The 18,761-nt window shown below is 35.6% G+C and overlaps 1 protein-coding gene across 1 annotated transcript; it reads right to left on the reverse strand.

The window, feature by feature from the left end:
• Positions 1–791: 791 nt before the first annotated feature.
• LOC147514674 (uncharacterized) lies at positions 792–2,092 on the reverse strand. The gene is made up of 3 exons (XM_086592659.1): positions 2,017–2,092; positions 1,217–1,968; positions 792–800 (listed from the first exon to the last, which is right to left on the reverse strand). Exons 1-3 carry the CDS (start codon positions 2,090–2,092, stop codon positions 792–794), a joined length of 837 nt encoding a protein of 278 aa, XP_086448785.1.
• Positions 2,093–18,761: the final 16,669 nt, after the last annotated feature.

An 18,761-nucleotide genomic window follows, 5' to 3' on the forward strand; every position in this document is an offset into this window, starting at 1 on the left:
CAGAGAATAGGCCCAGGACCATACTATGCCCCATGAGTAAAACCTAAGAGAGGGATATAAAAAGAAAAAGAGGGAGGAAGAAAAAGGGGGGCAATGAAGAGAGGCATAGAAAGGTGAGGAGAGAGAGAGGTGAACTACGGCGGCTTGATCCCGATATGGGTACGTAGGCAACCAAATTGGTGCAGCCGATCAAAGATAGAGCTTGAGTACTAGTAAAGTTAAAAGTCGCGGTATTAGGGTGCGACAAATGGCGCCGTCTGTGGGGACGAGGCAGTAGATGAGGCAAAGATGGTAGGCGATTTCTTGCTAATGCTATGTTCCACAAATAAATACAAGAAAAAGGTGTCGCCTTTATGTGGTTTCTTGGACGGGGATTATATCTGCTTATGTGAAATATGGGAAACATGAGGAAGCTATTTATTTGTTTGGGCAAATGTTGGTTACGGGTTTGGTTCCTAATGAATTCACGTTTCTAGTGCCTTGCTGTCTCATTGCGTGGAGTTTATTCAATGACGCATATGGGTTTTCAGTAAAGAACAAGGTTTTAGATGTCAACAAGAAGTAATACAGAACAATGATAACGTACACATACAGTTTTGGGGGCAAAAAGAAGCTGGTTCTTTCAACTACAAGTTGGGTTGGAGGGGAAAATGATTTCTTGGGAATAGCTTATCTTACAGTTGGTGGATTGTGCCTCTTCTTAGCAGTAAGCTTCATAATTGTTTATGTAGGCAAGCTGAGGTGAGTGATTGGCGCTCAACTTTTCTTTATTTTGCATTACTCTGTCTAAATTATGCTGTCTGCATCAAACAAGAATCTCGTCATACCATTATCAAGGAGTTTGGAGAATTAATTTCTTATAAATCAGCACGTCATGTGTAAGGATGTTCCATATAAGCAGTAAATGGAGGCCAAAACGGAGGCCGGGTTGATGTGGTGGGCTGAGTTGTTTGCTGTTGGGTAGGAGGTTATGCGGCAATTGGTGTTGGGTTAGTGAACCAGGGAAGACGGAAAAGGCAGAATGGCTGCCTTCCTAATTGATCTGCCATGACTAATCAAGAAAGTTATGTGGGATATGTCGCCAGCCAAAATGGAGATGATGGGGGTTTCGGGGATGTTTTACGAGCTAGTTATGAGGCTGCGTGTAGTGGAGATGGGGCCTGAGAGGTTTGTTGGGGCCGTGTACGTGGTAGTGGGAGATGGCGACGTGGTATACTGGAATGAAGTTCAACAGCCTACTTCTCATACTCAGAAGCATTGCGCAACAGACTCGGAGCAGCATTTCCTGGACTCCAGAAGGAGAACCTAGAAGAGAATCCCATATTCTCAAAATGGAAGTGAACTTAAATTCCTGAGTTAGGAGCAATGTGATCCACCTAAATGCGTAGAACTGGGGATTGACCTTGTTTATATCAAGATGCCGCCATAACTCCTCATCGTTATTTTTTAATAATTCTGCCAAGTTGGAAAGGGTAGAGTGGATCCCCACTGAACTATTATCTAGTGCTTCACAAAAGTGATCCACAGAATCACTCAACAATCGCACAAAACAACAAAAATTGTCTGGTTCTGCATTCGAAGCGTTTTTCTCATCAGGGTCAGTGCAAAATACATGGTACAGTGGGGCCAAAACTTCATTCATTCCTTGCACATAACGAATTGCTGGAGTTAGTTTTGCAAATAGGAGAAGAACCTTTCTCATTGATTGCCGGTTTCTGCAACTTAAAGATGAATTTCTTGAAAAGAACTTCATGCCTGGGTGGGTGCGTTGCAAATCACGATCTATCTGCTCCCCTATCTCTGCATCCTGAAAATATTGATGCCAGATACTAGTATTTCCCTCACTGAGAGGGTGATCCGAATGTAAAATCTCATGCCGCCGTAGAAGTCCAGCTGCACCACAGACCTTGTTTTGCTCACTTTGGAAACCGAGAGACTCATCCTTTCTTCTTCGTGACTTCCGACCGTCTAGATTAAAAAATTTACTTGGTCACTAGGATTCATAGAGCGGCATACACCGCGGCAGGTAACTCGTTCCTTTTACCGTCATGAACATAATAGATGGACGAATAGTAACTCGGCCGTCAGCCATAGTTACGCCGGGGGCAAGCAAGCTTTGTCCCCGTCCTTGACAGAGATACATGTGGGGACAGATTGGGATTGTCCCCAGACCTCGTGGTATTCCGCGAGCCTATTCGCTTTGGGAGGTCGCAGACCATGAATGAGAAACATGGTTGTACACCTCAGGGCAAGACGGATGGTACACTGTTTGGAGCACAGGATCGCTATTATATTTATATGCACATACTATATATATTGTCATCAAAGAGTGTACTTTATGCATTAAAGGTTTATTGCATGATAGAACCTTAAGTAAGACCGGGGTCGAGCCCTGTACTAGCTATACGGGGAATCTCGGAGTCTGCTGGTATCTCTATGTAGTGGTGAGTTACCGTTCACATTAAGGGCGTGGTATCTTTGCACTGAGTTATCTACATGTACACTATTATCTCTAATGCCTTGAGAATTTGTCTGCACATATATATTTACTAGAGGATGTTGGGTCTGATCTTATGTGGGAAGAGATAGAGACGAGCTGCCTCTAAGCCAGAGAACGGGGGGGATGAGCCCTTCATGGACCCTCGTGTCCGAATCAAATATGGGGCAGGCTGAGCTGTTCCTGGTGGTGCATTTCGAAGGAGAGCGGAGGGGTTCGAGAAGACCCTTCGCGGATATGTCGGGGGGCTATCCGAATGAGTGCGGGGTGGGATGAGCCCTCCGCGGACCCGAGAGAGAGCCCCAACCGGCGACAACCCGGTCGAGCCCGCGGAGTGGGATGAGCCCTCCGCAGATCAGAGATGCTAGAGATATATGAGGCAATGAGAGAGCCCCAACCGGCGACAACCCGGTCGAGCCCGCGGAGTGGGATGAGCCCTCCGCGGATCAGAGACGCTAGAGATACATGAGGCAATGAGAGCCCCAACCGGGCGACAACCCGGTCAAGCCAGCGGAGTGGGATGAGCCCTCCATGGATCGAGAAATGCTAGAGATACATGGGGCAATGAGAGAGTCCCAATCGGCGATAACCCGGTCGAACCATGAGAGTGGGATGAGCCCTCCGCGGATCGAGAGATGCTAGAGATACATGGGGGCAATGAGAGAGCCCCAGAGAGACCCCGCATCGAGCCCGCGGAGTGGGATGAGCCCTTCATGGGACATAAAGGTAAGAGATAGGCAGGTCAAAGAGAGTAGCCTCAGAGCCTGGTTGAGTCGTAGGTCGGAGATACAAGAGATATATGGACATGAGATTTGAATCAAACATGGGAGCAAATTGAGTTGCCCCTCATCAGACTCCACTCCTTAGCAGAGACAGCGGGGGTGATGAGCCCTTCGCGGACATGAGATCCGAATCAAACATGGGGGCAAGCTGAGTTGCCCCTCATCAGACTCCACTCCTAAGCAGAGAGGGGGGGGGTGAGCCCTCTGCGGACATGAGATCCGAGTCAAACATGGGGGCAAGCAAAGTTGCCCCTCATCAGACTCCACTCCAGAGCAGAGATAGCGGGGGGGATGATCCCTCTGCGGTCATGAGATCCTAATCAGACTTGGGGGCAAACAGAGTGGCCCCTCAATAGACTCCACTTCAGAGTAGGGGACGGTGGGGGATGAGCCCTCCATGGCCGGAGTTCCAGAAGGAACAATACTATTGAATTATACAAAAGACAAATAGAGGGGAGGAGGCCCTTTGCGGACAGGATATCGAATTCCATGAGTAAGTGCAAGGGGGATGAGACCCTTGGCGGATACAATGTTGAGTCCTACGAAAGGGAAATGAAATGGTGAGACACTCCGCGGACATGATAAGGATTTCTATGAAGGAGAGCTTATGATGTATGAGACACTCCCGGCAGACATAGTGGTGAGTTCTCTGAAGGAGAGATGGTGGTTGAGGTGATACACTCCGCAGACAGGGCAGTGAGTTTCGAGAAGGAGAGCAGGTGGCTGGGGAAGGCATACCGCTGATATGGTAGTGAGTTATATGTGAGAGGTGTTGGCTAGGTTGAGACACATCGTGGGCATGGTATTGAGTTGAAGAGAGAGAGGGGATGCGGGATGAGGTTGAGTTCTGAAAGGGGAAATGAAAGGGTGAGACACTCTGCGGATATAGTAGTGAGTTATGTGAAAGAGAGCTTATGACAGGGCTGAGACACTCCGCTGACATAGTGGTGAGTTCTCTGAAGGAGAGATGGTGGCTGAGGTGATACACTCTGCAGACAGGGCAGTGAGTTTCGAGAAGGAGAGCAGGTGGCTGGGGAAGGCATACCGCTGATATGGTAGTGAGTTCTATGTGAGAGGTGTTGGTTGGGTTGAGACACATCGTGGGCATTGTATTGAGTTGAAGAGAGAGAGTGAAGGGGATGAGACAATTGAGTCCTAGGAAAAGGGAAATGAAAGGGTGAGACACTCTGCGGATATAGAAGTGAGTTATGTGAAGGAGAGATTATGACAGGGCTAAGACACTTCGCGGACATAGTGACAAGTTTTCGAAAAGAGAGATGTTGGCTGAGGTGAGACACTTCGCGGACATAGTAGTGAGTTCTATGAAGGAGAGCTTATGGCTGGGTTGAGACACATTGTGAGCATTGTATCGAGTTGAACGGAGAGAGCGAAGGGGATGAGATCCTTCGTGGATACGTTAATGGGGTATATGAACGAGAACTGATGGATTGAGTACTTCACAGACATACGGTCCAGTAGCAGAGTACATGGATATGAAATGTCCTGAGGAGGAGAAAACTACGTATAGTCACAGGATACTGTGGATATCTAGAATCCAAAGAGATAAACAAGAAAGTTTGAAGACTTCTCGGGTCCGCCGTCGTCATCGTCGCTGAACCCGAGAGGGGGCAAATGTAGTAGCCATATTCAGGGATGCATCACATAAGTACTGGCCCAAGAGATAAGGCCCATACCATAGTATATATTGGGCCCAGAGAATAGGCCCAGGACCATACTATGCCCCATGAGTAAAACCTAAGAGAGGGATATAAAAAGAAAAAGAGGGAGGAAGAAAAAGGGGGGCAATGAAGAGAGGCATAGAAAGGTGAGGAGAGAGAGAGGTGAACTACGGCGGCTTGATCCCGAAATGGGTACGTAGGCAACCAAATTGGTGCAGCCGATCAAAGATAGAGCTTGAGTACTAGTAAAGTTAAAAGTCGCGGTATTAGGGTGCGACAATAATACCTTACACAAAAATAATAAAGTAGTCGAAAATTTTCACTCGGAAAATTTCTCTTAGAAATATTGGCATAATACTTTAGAAAAAATAATGAAGCTGTAGAAAATTTTCGCTAGAAAAATTTCTCGAAGAAAGATTAGCGTAATGCCTTAGAAAAAATAATGAAACTGTAAAAAAATTACTCTCGAAAAATTTCTCTTAGAAAGATCGGCATAATGCCTTAGAAAAAATAATGAATCTGCCGAAAATTTTCTCTTAGAAAATTTCTCGTAGAAAGATCAACATAATGCTTTAGTAAAAAATAATGAAGCCGTCGAAAATTTTCACTCTGAAAAAAAAAATTCCTTCGAAAAATCGGCATAATGCCTTAAAAAATATATATATAAGTGTCAAAAACTTTTGCTCAGAAAATTTCTCTTAGAAAGATCGGCATAATGCATTAGGCAAAAATAATGAAGCAGTCGAAAATTTTCACTCGGAAAAAAAAATTTCTCTTAGAAAGATCAGCATAATGCCTTAGAAAAAATAATAAAGCGGTCGAAAATTTTCACTTAGAAAATTTCTTGAAGAAATATCGACATAATGCCTTACACAAAAATAATGAAGCAGTCGAAAATTTTCACTCGGAAAATTTTTCTTAGAAAGATCGGTATAATGCTTTAGAAAAAATAATGAAGCTGTAGAAAATTTTCGCTTAAAAAATTTCTCGAATAAAGATTGGCGTAATGCCTTAGAAAAAATATTGAAACTGTAAAAAAAATTCGCTCGGAAAATTTCTCTTAAAAAGATCGACATAATGCCTTATAAAAAATAATGAAGTTTAATTCTGCCCCAGGACCAGATGGATTTAATTCATTCTTTTTCAAAAGTTGTTGGGAGACAGTAGGTAAGGATTTTATTAAAGCTATTCGAAATGCTTTCCATACAGGCAACATGCCTAGAGGAATAAACTCCACCTTTCTTTGTCTAATCCCCAAGACTTTGAATCCCTCTAAGGTAGAGGACTTCAGACCCATTGCCCTCTGTAACACGATCTATAAATGTGTATCCAAAGTGATTACAAATAGGCTCATGAAGGTGATAGATTATCTGGTCTTTTCTAATCAATCTGCCTTTATCCCTGGTAGAATGATCCAAGATAATATCCTGCTATCTCATGAATTGCTCCGAGGTTACGACAGGAAATATGGCACTCCGAGATGTTCCATAAAGCTTGATATCAAAAAAGCGTATGACACAGTGAGCTGGGATGCAGTTAGAGCCATGCTTAACACATTCCACATTCCAGCTCTATGCAGAAATGGATAGAGATGCGCATTTCTACTCCAACTTTCTCTGTGTTAATTAATGGTGCTCCAGAAGGTTTTTTTCAAAGCAACAGAGGTCTGAGACAAGGAGATCCTCTATCTCCGTAAATCTTTGTTATGGTGATGGAAATCCTGACATGCATTCTGAAGGAGAGATTGGAGTCAAAGATGATCAAATATCACTCCAGATGCCGAAAAAGCCAATTGTCACATCTTGCATTTGCCGATGATGTATTGATTTTCTGCAGGGGTGACATGGATTCCATCGCAGCTTTAAGAGATGGGTTGAATGAGTTTGGTATGGCCACTGGTTTACAGATCAACTCGAATAAAACCTCGTTGTTAACCGGAGCAGTGACTCAACAAGATGGAATAGCTTTAGCTCAAATTCTGGGGTACTGATTTAATCAAAACCCCGGTGAGGTACTTGGGGTTACCTCTCATTTCGGCAAAGGCGGGTATTAGAGAATGCCAACCGCTCATAGAAAAGGTCACGGCCTTTAATCACTAATTGGAAGTCAAGATTTACGTCACATCTTAGGAGACTTCAACTTATTCACTTTCGTCTTGATGGCCTTTCACACATCTCGGTCAAGAACTTTCATACTCCCCAAAAACATGTTTAGAGAGTGTTGAAAGAATTTGTGCTCAGTTTCTTTGGAGGGTGCGGCTATGAAAAGGACTATTCATCAAGCTAGCTTCAAGACAATAAGCAAACTCAAGGATGAAGGAGGACTAGGTATTATGAACCTACAATGTTGGAATCGAGGAGCTTATTGTGGGTACATAAGATAGCTTCGAGGGATAATAGTGTGTGGGTTCGATGGACTTGGCAACAACACATCAAGGACAATTACTTTTGGACTATGAAAGTTCCAAAAGATCGCTCTGGACATGGCGACATGTGCTGCTGCAAGCGAGGATCGATGCCGAAAACTGATCACATCTGATGATCATAAATGGTGAGAATACATTCTTTGTGGCGCGACTTATGGTGTGGGAACTCTCCTCTGTTGGAAAATCCCTTAGTCTGAATTTTGAATGGCAGTTTCCACTTGATACCAAAGTCAGCCATATCATTGAGAATGGAGGTTGGGCGGATGCGGTGCACAACATTCAGAACAGACAACTGAAAGAACTAATCCTTGGGGTCTGCATAAACAGGAATCTTGATCAAGATAGGGTCATTTGGACGCCACACCAGTCAGGTCGGTTTACTTCTAATAGTGCGTACATGGCCCTAAGATCAGTTTCTCCTAAGGTGAAATGGAGCAAAGTTGTTTGGGGAAAATGGGTGATTCCCAAGCACTCATTCACTTTGTCGGGCAACTCTTTTCGAATAGCTTGTCCACACAAGATCGGCCGATACAAAAGAAAATCCTCACCCAATCATCATCTTTGCTTATGCAATCGGAAGTAGGGAATTTCGAAGCACCTCTTTTTGAATGTGAGTATTCCAAGGAACTGTTCTGCAGAATCAAAAGGCTGATCGGTGTCACAACTGATGATAGGAATTCAAATCGTGAATGGTCATCGATTATCAGAATATGTCAAAGATCGGGACCTGTGGCTGAAGTATACAAGGTATACATCTGTGCTGGGGTTGATGCGATTTGGAAGGAGAGGAATGCGAGACGCTTTCAAAACTCTAAAAGATCAGTGACAGTGGTTTTCGGAAAACTATGCAGAGATTTGAAAAGCTATTTGCAGGTCACCCTTCGAGATCTGATTGGTTCTCCTGACTTAAGGAGGATTATCGCAAGTATTGGCATACAAGTACAAATTACAGAGCCAGTCCAAAAATCTTATTCATGGAAGTGTCCAGAAGAAGGAAAGTTTAAACTAAATGCGGATGGATCAGTGGCTGCAAAAGGGTGTGGACATGGAGGCATCATTCGAGATGCGTATGGTAATGTTGTTTCTGCCTATATTGGGAGCGGTGGACCAGAATCAGTAATACATCAGGAGATCAAGGCAATTGAAGTGGGGCTGGCTCAATGCGCTAGATTGCAGCTCAAACAAGTCCAAGTTGAATCTGATTCCAAGAGAGCAATACAAATTATCAACAAGCTGGAGAAGCCACCCTGGTATTGTGAAGATGTTGTCAAAGCTATACAAAAAAATATGTCTGCTTTTGAAGATGTGGCTTTTCATCATATTTTTAGGGAGTGTAATAGGGCAGCGGATTATCTTGCGGGTTTATATCAAAAGAATTGTAACTTTTGTATTTTTTTAAGTCCTCCACTAGATTCTCATTTGAGTATTATAGTGGAGGAAGATGCTGCTGGAAAATTGTACAACAGAGTATAAGGTTTTTAATACAGGTGAGGGTCTGCCCAACCCTAGTTTATTCTCGGAAAAAAAAATAATAATGAAGTTGCCGAAAATTTTCTCTCAGAAAATTTCTCGTAGAAAGATCAACATAATGCCTTAAACAAAAATAATGAAGCAGTCGCAAATTTTTACTCTCAAAATTTCTCTTAGAAAGATCAGCATAATGCCTTAGAAAAAATAATGAAACTGTCAAATATTTTGCTCGGAAAGTTTCTTTTAGAAAGATCGGCATAATGCCTTAGAAAAAAATAATGAAGCTGTCAAAAATTTTCAAGCAGAAAATTACTTGAAAAAATATCGGCATAATGCCTTAGACAAAAATAATGAAGCAGTCGAAAATTTACACTCTGAAAAAAAAATCTCTTAGAAAGATCTGAATTATGCCTTAGAAAAATAATAAAGCAGTCGAAAATTTTCACTTTGAAAATTTCTCGAAGAAAGATCGGCATAATGCCTTAGACAAAAATAATAAAGCAATCAAAAATTTTCACTTGGAAAATTTCTCTTAGAAAGATTGGCATAATGCCTTAGAAAAAATAATAAAGCGGTCGAAAATTTTCATTCGGAAAATTTTTTGAAGAAATATCGGCCTAATGCCTTACACAAAAATAAAGAAGCAGTCGAAAATTTTCACTAGGAAAATTTATCTTAGAAAGATCGGCATAATGCCTTAGACAAAAATAATGAAGCAGTCGAAAGTTTTCACTCGGAAAAAAAATTTCTCTTAGAAAGATCGGCATAATGTCTTAGAAAAAATAATGAAGCAGTCGAAAATTTTCACTTTGAAAATTTCTCGAAGAAAGATCGGCATAATGCATTAGACAAAAATAATGAAGCGATCGAAAATTTTCACTCGGAAACTTTCTCTTAGAAAGATCGGCATAATGCCTTAGACAAAAATAATGAAGCAATCGAAAATTTTCACTAGGAAATTTTCTCTTAGAAAGATCGGCATAATGCCTTAGAAAAAATAATGAAATTGTCAAAAAATTTCGCTCGGAAAATTTCTTTTAAAAAGATCGACATAATGCTGTAGAAAAAAATAATGAAGCACTCGAAAATTTTCACATGGAAAATTTCATGAAGAAAGATCAGCATAATAAATTAGACAAAAATAATGAAGCGGTCAAAAAATTTCACTTGGAAAATTTCTCGAAGAATTATCGGCATAATGCCTTACACAAAAATATTGAAGCAGTCGAAAATTTTCACTTGGAAAATTTCTGTTAGTAAGATCGGCATAATGCTTTAGAAAAAATAATGAAGCTGTAAAAAAATTTCTCTTGAAAAATTTTTCGAATAAAATTGGTGTAATGCCTTAGAAAAAAAATAATGAAACAGTAAAAAAAATTCAGCTCGAAAAATTTCTCTTAGAAAAATCGGCATAATGCCTTAGAAAAAATAATGAAGCTACAGAAAATTTTATATAAGAAAATTTCTCGTAGAAAGATCAACATAATGCCTTAGTCAAAAATAATGAAGCAGTCGAAAATTTTCACTCTGAAAAAAAAAATTATCTTCGGAAGATAGGCATAATGCCTTAGAAAAAATAATGAAGTTGTCGAAAATTTTTAAAGGGAAAATTTCCTGATAAAAGATTGGCGTAATGCCTTAAAAAAAATAATGAAACTTTAAAAAACATTTGCTTGGAAAATTTCTCTTAAAAAGATCGGCATAATGCCTTAGAAAAAATAATGAAGCTGCCGAAAATTTTCTCTAAAAAAATTTCTCGTAGAAAGATCAACATAATACCTTAATAAAAAATAATGAAGCAGTCGAAAATTTTCACTCTTAAAAAAAATTCTCTTCGAAAGATCGGCATAATGCCTTAGAAAAAATAATGAAGTTGTCGAAACTTTTCAGTGGGAAAATTTCTCGAACAAAGATCGACATAATTTCTTAGACAAAAATAATGAAGCAATCCAAAATTTTCACTCCGAAAATTTTACTTAGAAATATCGGCATAATGCCTTAGAAAAAACTAATGAAGCTGTCGAAAATTTTCGCTTAGAAAATTTCACAAAGAAAGATTGGCGTAATGCCTTAGACAAAAATAATGTAGCAGTCGAAAATTTTCAATCGGAAAATTTCTTTCCTAAAATCTTCATAATGCCTTAGAAAAAATAATGAAAATATCAAAAAATTTCGATCAGAAAATTTCTCTTAGAAAGATCGGCATAATGTTTTAGAAAAAATAATATAAGTGTCAAAAACTTTTGTTCAAAAAATTTCTCTTAGAAAGATCGGCATAATGCATTAGACAAAAATAATTAAGCAGACGAAAATTTTCACTTGGAAAAAAAAATTCTTAGAAAGATAGGCATAATGCCTTATAAAAAATAATAAAGCGGTCAAAAAATTTCACTTGGAAAATTTCTCGAAGAAATATCGGCATAATACCTTACGCAAAAATAATAAAGCGGTCGAAAATTTTCACTCGGAAAATTTCTCTTAGAAAGATCGGCATAATACTTTAGAAAAATAATAAAGCTATAGAAAATTTTCGCTAGAAAAATTTCTCGAAGAAAGATTGGCGTAATGCCTAAGAAAAAATAATGAAACTGTAAAAAAATTACGCTCGAAAAATTTCTCTTAGAAAGATCGGCATAATGCCTTAAAAAAAATAATGAAGCTGCCGAAAATTTTCTCTCAGAAAATTTCTCGTAGAAAGATCAACATAATGATTTAGTAAAAAATAATAAAGCTGTTGGAAATTTTCACTCTGAAAAAAAAAATTCCTTTGAAAGATCGGCATAATGCCTTAGAAAAAATAAGAAAGTTGTCGAAAATTTTCACTGGGAAAATTTCAAGAATAAAGATTGGCATAATGCCTTGGAAAAAATAATATAAGTGTCAAAAACTTTTGCTCAGAAAATTTCTCTTAGAAAGATCGGCATAATGCATTAGGCAAAAATAATGAAGCAGTCGAAAATTTTCACTCGGAAAAAAAATTTCTCTTAGAAAGATCGGCATTATGCATTAGAAAAAATAATAAAGCGGTCGAAAATTTTCACTTGAAAAATTTCTCAAAGAAATATAGGCATAATGCCTTACACAAAAAGAATGAAGCAGTCGAAAATTTTCACTCGGAAAATTTCTCATAGAAAGATCGGCGTAATACTTTAGAAAAAATAATGAAGCTGTAGAAAATTTTCGCTTATAAAATTTCTCGAAGAAAGATTGGCGTAATGCCTGAGAAAAAATATTGAAACTATAAAAAAATTCGCTCTGAAAATTTCTATTAGAAAGATCGGCATAAATCCTTAGAAAAAATAATGACGCTGCCGAAAATTTTCTCTAAAAAAATTTCTCGTAGAAAGATCAACATAATGCCTTAGACAAAAATAATGAAGCAGTCGCAAATTTTCACTAAAAAAATTTCTATTAGAAAGATCAGCATAATGCCTTAGAAAAAATAATGAAACTGTCAAAAAATTTCCATTCGAAAATTTCTCTTAGAAAGATCGGCATAATGCCTTAGAAAAAATAATGAAGCTACCGAAAATTTTATATCAGAAAATTTCTCATAGAAAGATCAACATAATGCCCTAGTCAAAAATAATTAAGCAGTCGAAAATTTTCACTCTGAAAAAAAAATTATCTTCGAAAGATAGACATAATGTCTTAGAAAAAATAATGAAGTTTTCGAAAATTTACACTGGGAAAATTTCTCGAAGAAAGATTGGCGTAATGCCTTAAAAAAATAATGACACTTTAAAAAAAAAATCGCAAGGAAAATTTCTCTTAGAAAGATCGGCATAATGCCTTAGAAAATATAATGAAGCTGCCGAAAATTTTCTCTCAGAAAATTTCTCGTAGAAAGATCAACATAATACCTTAATAAAAAATAATGAAGCAGTAAAAAATTTTCACTCTGAAAAAAAATTTCTCTTCGAAACATCGGCATAATGCCTCAGAAAAACTAATGAAGTTGTCGAAAATTTTCAGTGGGAAAATTTTTCGAACAAAAATCGATATAATGCCTTAGGCAGAAATAATGAAGCAGTCCCAAATTTTCACTCTGAAAATTTTACTTAGAAATATCGGCATAATGTCTTCGAAAAAATAATGAAACTGTTAAAAATTTTCACTTGGAAAATTTCACGAAGAAAGATTGGCGTAATGCCTTAGACAAAAATAATGAAGCAGTCGAAAATTTTCAATCGGAAAATTTCTTTCCGAAAAATCTTCATAATGCCTTAGAAAAAAAAATGAAAATGTCAAAAAATTTCGATCAAAAAATTTCTCTTAGATAGATCGGCATAATGCCTTAGACAAAATAATATAAGTGTCAAAACTTTTTGTTCAAAAAATTTCTCTTAGAAAGATCGGCAAAATGCATTAGGCAAAAATAATTAACCAGTAGAAAATTTTCTCTCGGAAAAAAAAATTCTTAGAAAGATCGGGATAATGCCTTATAAAACATAATAAAGCGGTCGAAAATTTTCACTTGGAAAATTTATCGAAGAAATATCGACATAATACCTTACACAAAAATAATAAAGCAATCGAAAATTTTCACTTGGAAAATTTCTCTTAGAAAGATCGGCATAATACTTTAGAAAAAATAATGAAGCTGTAGAAAATTTTTGCATGAAAAATTTCTCGAAGAAAGATTGGCGTAGTGCCTTAGAAAAAATAATGAAACTGTAAAAAAATTACGCTCGGAAAATTTCTCTTAGAAAGATCGTCATAATGCCTTAGAAAAAATAATGAAGCTGCCAAAAATTTTCTCTCGGAAAATTTCTCGTAGAAAGATCAACATAATGCTTTAGTCAAAAATAATAAAGCCGTCGAAAATTTTTACTATGAAAAAAAAAATTCTTTCGAAAGATCGGCATATTACCTTCGAAAAATATAAGAAAGTTGTCGAAAATTTTCACTGGGAAAATTTCTCGAATAAAGATCGGCATAATGCCTTAGAAAAAATAATTTAAGTGTCAAAAACTTTTGCTCATAAAATTTCTCTTAGAAAGATCTTAATAATGCATTAGGCAAAAATAATGAAGCAGTCGAAAATTTTCACTCAGAAAAAAAAAATCTTAGAAAGATCGGCATAATGTTTCAGAAAAAATAATAAAGCAGTCGAAAATTTTAACTTAGAAAATTTCTCGAAGAAATATCGGTATAATGCCTTAAACAAAAATATTGAAGCAGTCGATAATTTTCAATAGGAAAATTTCTCTTAGAAAGATGGGCATAATACTTTAGAAAAAATAATAAAGCTGTAGAAAATTTTCGCTTGAAAAATTTATTAAAGAAAGATTGGCGTAATGCATTAGAAAAAATAATGAAACTGTAAAAAAAATTCGCTCGGAAAATTTTTCATAGAAAGATCGGCATAATGCCTTAGAAAAAATAATGAAGCTTCCGAAAATTTTCTCCCAAAAAATTTCTCGTAGAAAGATCAACATAATGTCATAGTCAAAAATAATGAAACAGTCGAAAATTTTCACTAAAAAAAAAATCTCATCGAAAGATCGGCATAATTTCTTAGAAAAAAATAATATAAGAACTTTTGCTCAGAAAATTTCTCTTAGAAAGATCGACATAATGCATTAGACAAAAATAATTAAGCAGTCAAAAAATTTCACTCGAAAAAAAAAATCTTATAAAGATTGGCATAATGCCATAGAAAAAATAATAAAGCTGTCGAAAATTGTCACTTAAAAATGTTTCGAAGAAATATCGGCATAAAGCCTTACATAAAAATAATGAAGCAGACGAAAATTTTCATTCAGAAAATTTCTCTTGGAAAGATCGGAATAATGCTTTCGAAAAAATAATGAAGTTGTAAAAAAAATTCGCTTATAAAATTTCTCGAAGAAAGATTTGCGTAATACCTTAGAAAAAATAATGAAACTGTGAAAAAATTTTGCTCGGAAAATTTCTCTTCGAAAGATATCTTCATAATGCCTTAGAAAAAATAATGAAGCTAACAAAAATTTTCTCAAAGAAAATTTCACGTAGAAAGATCAACATAATGCCTTAGTCAAAAATAATAAAGCAGTCGAATATTTTCACTCTGAAAACAAAATTCTCTACGAAAGATATGCATAATGCTTTAGAAAAAATAATGAAGTTGTCGAAAATTTTCACTATGAAAATTTCTCGAAAAAAGATTGGCGTAATGCCATAGAAAAAATAATGAAACAGTAAAAAAATTTCACTTGGAAAATTTCTATTAGAAAAATCGGCATAATGCCTTAGAAAAAATAATTTAGCTGCCGAAAATTTTCTCTCAGAAAATTTCTCGTAGAAAGATCAACATAATGCCTTAGTAAAAAATAATGAGGCAGTCAAAAATTTTCACTCCGATAAAAAAATTCTCTTCGAAAGATCGGCATAATGCCTTTGAAAAAATAATGAAGTTGTCGAAAATTTTCGCTGGTAAAATTTCTCGAAGAAAGATCGGCATAATGCTTCAGACAAAAATAATAGAAGCAGTCCAAAATTTTCACTTCAAAAATTTCTCTTAGAAATATCGGCATAATGTCTAAGAAAAAATAATGAAGCTGTCGAAAATTTTCGCTTGGAAAATTTCACGAAGAAAGATTGGCGTAATGCCTTAGATAAAAGTAATGAAGCAGTCGAAAATTTTCAATCGGAAAATTTTTCTTAGAAAAATCGACATAATGCCTTATAAAAAATAATGAAAATGTCAAAAAAATTTGATCAGAAAATTTCTCTTAGAAAGATCGGCATAATTCCTTAGAAAAAATAATATAAGTGTCTAAAACTTTTGCTTAGAAAATTTCTGTTATAATGATCGGCATAATGCATTAGACAAAAATAATTAAGCAGTCCAAAAAAGTCACTCGGAAAAAAAAATTCTTAGAAAGATAAGCATAATGCCTTAGAAAAAATAATAAAGCGGTCGAAAATTTTCACTTGGAAAATTTCTCGAAGAAATATCGACATAATGCCTTAAACTAAAATAATGAGGAAGTCGAAAAATTTTATTCGGAAAACTTCTCTTGGAAAGATCGGCATAATACTTTAGAAAATATAATGAAGCTGTAGAAAATTTTCGCTTGAAAATTTTTTCGAATAAAGATTGGCGTAATGCATTAAAAAAAATAATGAAACTTTAAAAAAATTACGATCGAAAAATTTCTTTTAGAAAAATCGGTATAATGCCTTAGAAAAAATAATGAAGCTGCCGAAAATTGTCTCTCAGAAACTTTCTTGTATAAAGATCAAGATAATGTCTTAGTAAAAAATAATGAAGCAGTCGAAATTTTTACTCAGAAAAAAATTTTCTCTTCGGAAGATCGACATAATGCCTAAGATAAAATAACGAAATTGTCAAAAATTTCCACTGGAAAAATTTCTCAAAGAAAGATCGACATAATTCCTTAGAAAAAATAATATAAGTGTCAAAAACTTTTGCCCAGAAACTTTCTCTTAGAAAGATCGACATAATGCATTAGGCAAAAATAATGAAGCAGTCGAAAATTTTCACTCAGAAAAAAAAAATCTTCTTAGAAAAATCGGCATAATTCCTTAAAAAAAATAATAAAGCGGTCAAAAATTTTCACTTATAAAATTTCTCGAAGAAATATCGGCATAATGCCGTACACAAAAATAATGAAGCAGTCGAAAATTTTCACTCGGAAAATTTTTCTTAGAAAGATAGGCATAATACTTTCGAAAAAATAATGAAGTTGTAGAAATTTTCGCTTGAAAAATTTCTCGAAAAAAGATTGGCGTAATGCTTTAGAAGAAATAATGAAACTGTAAAAAAATTTCACTCGGAAAATTTCACTTAGAAAGATCGGCATAATGCCTTAGAAAAAATAATGAAGCTGCAGAAAATTTTCTCTCAGAAAATTTCTCGTAGAAAGATCAACATAATGCCGTAGTAAAAAATAATGAAGCAGTGGAAAATATTCACTCAGAAAAAAAAAATCTCTTCGAAAGATTGGCATAATGCCTTAGAAAAAATAAGGAAGTTGTCAAAAAATTTCACTCATAAAATTTCTCGAAGAAAGATCGGTATAATGCCTTAGAAAAAATAATATAAGTGTCAAAAACTTTTGGTCAGAAAATTTCTCTTACAAAGATCGACATAATGCATTAGACAAAAATAATGAAGCAGTCGAAAATTTTCACTCGGAAAAAAAAAATTCTTAGAAAGATCGGGATAATGGCATAGAAAAAATAATAAAACTATCAAAAATTTTAACTTAGAAAATTTCTCTAAAAATATCGGCAAAATGCCTTACATAAAAATAATGAAGCCGTCGAAAATTTTCACTAGGAAAATTTCTCTTAGAAAGATTGGCATAATACTTTCGTAAAAACTAATGAAGCTATAAAAAAATTTCGCTTGAAAAATTTCTCGAAGAAAGATTGGCGTAATACCTTAGAAAAAATAATGAAACTGTAAACAAATTTCGCTCGGAAAATTTCACTTAGAAAGATCGGCATATTGCCTTAAAAAAAATAATGAAGCTAACAAAAATTTTCTCTCAGAAAATTTCTCGTAAAAAAATCAACATAATGCGTTAGTCAAAAATAATGAAGCACTCGAAAATTTTCACTATGAAAAAAAAATTCTCTTCGAAAGATAGGCATAATGCCTTACAAAAAATCATAAAGTTGTCGAAAAATTTCACTGGGAAAATTTCTCGAGGAAAGATTGGCGTAATATCTTAGAAAAAATAATGAAACTGTAAAAAAATTTCGCTCTGATAATTTCTCATAGAAAGATCGGCATAATGCCTTAGAAAAAATAATGAAGCTGCCAAAAAATTTCTCTCAGAAAATTTTTCGTAGAAAGATCAACATAATGCCTTAGTCAAAAATAACAAATCAGTCAAAAATTTTCACTCTGAAAAAAAATTTCTTTTCGAAAGATCGGCATAATTCCTTAGACAAAAATAATGAAGCAGTCCAAAATTTTCACTCCGAAAAATTCACTTAGAAATATCGGCATAATGCCTTAGAAAAAATAATGAAGCTGTCGAAAATTTTCGCTTGAAAAATTTAACGAAGAAATATTGTCGTAATGGCTTCGACAAAAATAATGAAGCAGTCGAAAATTTTCAATCGGAAAATTTCACTCAGAAAAATCGTCATAATGCCTTATAAAAAATAATGAAAATGTCAAAAAAATTCGATCGGAAAATTTCTCTTAGAAAGATCGGAATAATGCCTTAGAAAAACTAATATCAGTGTCAAAAACTTTTGCTCATAAAATTTCTCTTAGAAAGATCGGCATAATGCATTAGACAAAAATAATGAAGCATTTGAAAATTTTCACTCGGAAACAAAAAATTTCTTAGAAAGATCGGCATAATGCCTTTGAAAAAATAATAAAGCGGTCGAAAATTTTCACTTGTAAAATTTCTTGAAGCAATATCGGCATAATGCCTTACACCAAAATATTTAAGTAGTCGAAAATTTTCACTCGAAAAATTTCTCTTAGAAAGATTGGCATAATACTTTTGAAAAAATAATGAAGCTGTAGAAAATTTTCGCTTGGAAAATTTCTCAAAGAAAGATTTGCGTAATGCCTTAGAAAAAATAATGCCTTTGTAAAAAAATTTCGCTCGGAAAATTTCTCTTAGAAAGATCGGCATAATGCCTTACAAAAAAATGAAGCTGCCGAAAACTTTCTCTCAGAAAATTTCTCGTAGAAAGATTTACATAATGCTTTAGTAAAAAATAATGAAGAAGTCGAAAATTTTCACTCTGAAAAAAAAAATTCCTTCGGAAGATCGGCATAATGCCTTAGAAAAAATAATTAATCTATCGAAATTTTTTACTAGAAAAATTTCTCGAAAAAAGATCGGCATAATGCCTTAGACAAGAATAATGAAGCAGTCGAAAATTTTCACTAAGAAAATTTCTCTTAGAAATATCGGCATAATGCC

The sequence above is a fragment of the Coptis chinensis genome, chromosome 2, assembly GCF_015680905.1.
Source record: "Coptis chinensis isolate HL-2020 chromosome 2, ASM1568090v1, whole genome shotgun sequence".
NCBI classification, from domain to species: domain Eukaryota; kingdom Viridiplantae; phylum Streptophyta; class Magnoliopsida; order Ranunculales; family Ranunculaceae; genus Coptis; species Coptis chinensis.

Excerpts from the sequence above, each read along its gene's own strand:
- LOC147514674 (XM_086592659.1), bottom strand. The coding sequence starts at position 2,092 with ATGGCTGACGGCCGAGTTACTATTCGTCCATCTATTATGTTCATGACG. Across the intron at positions 1,969-2,016 it reads AACGAGTTACCTGCCGCGGT|ACGGTCGGAAGTCACGAAGA; the intron begins GTATGCCGCTCT and ends TTTTTAATCTAG.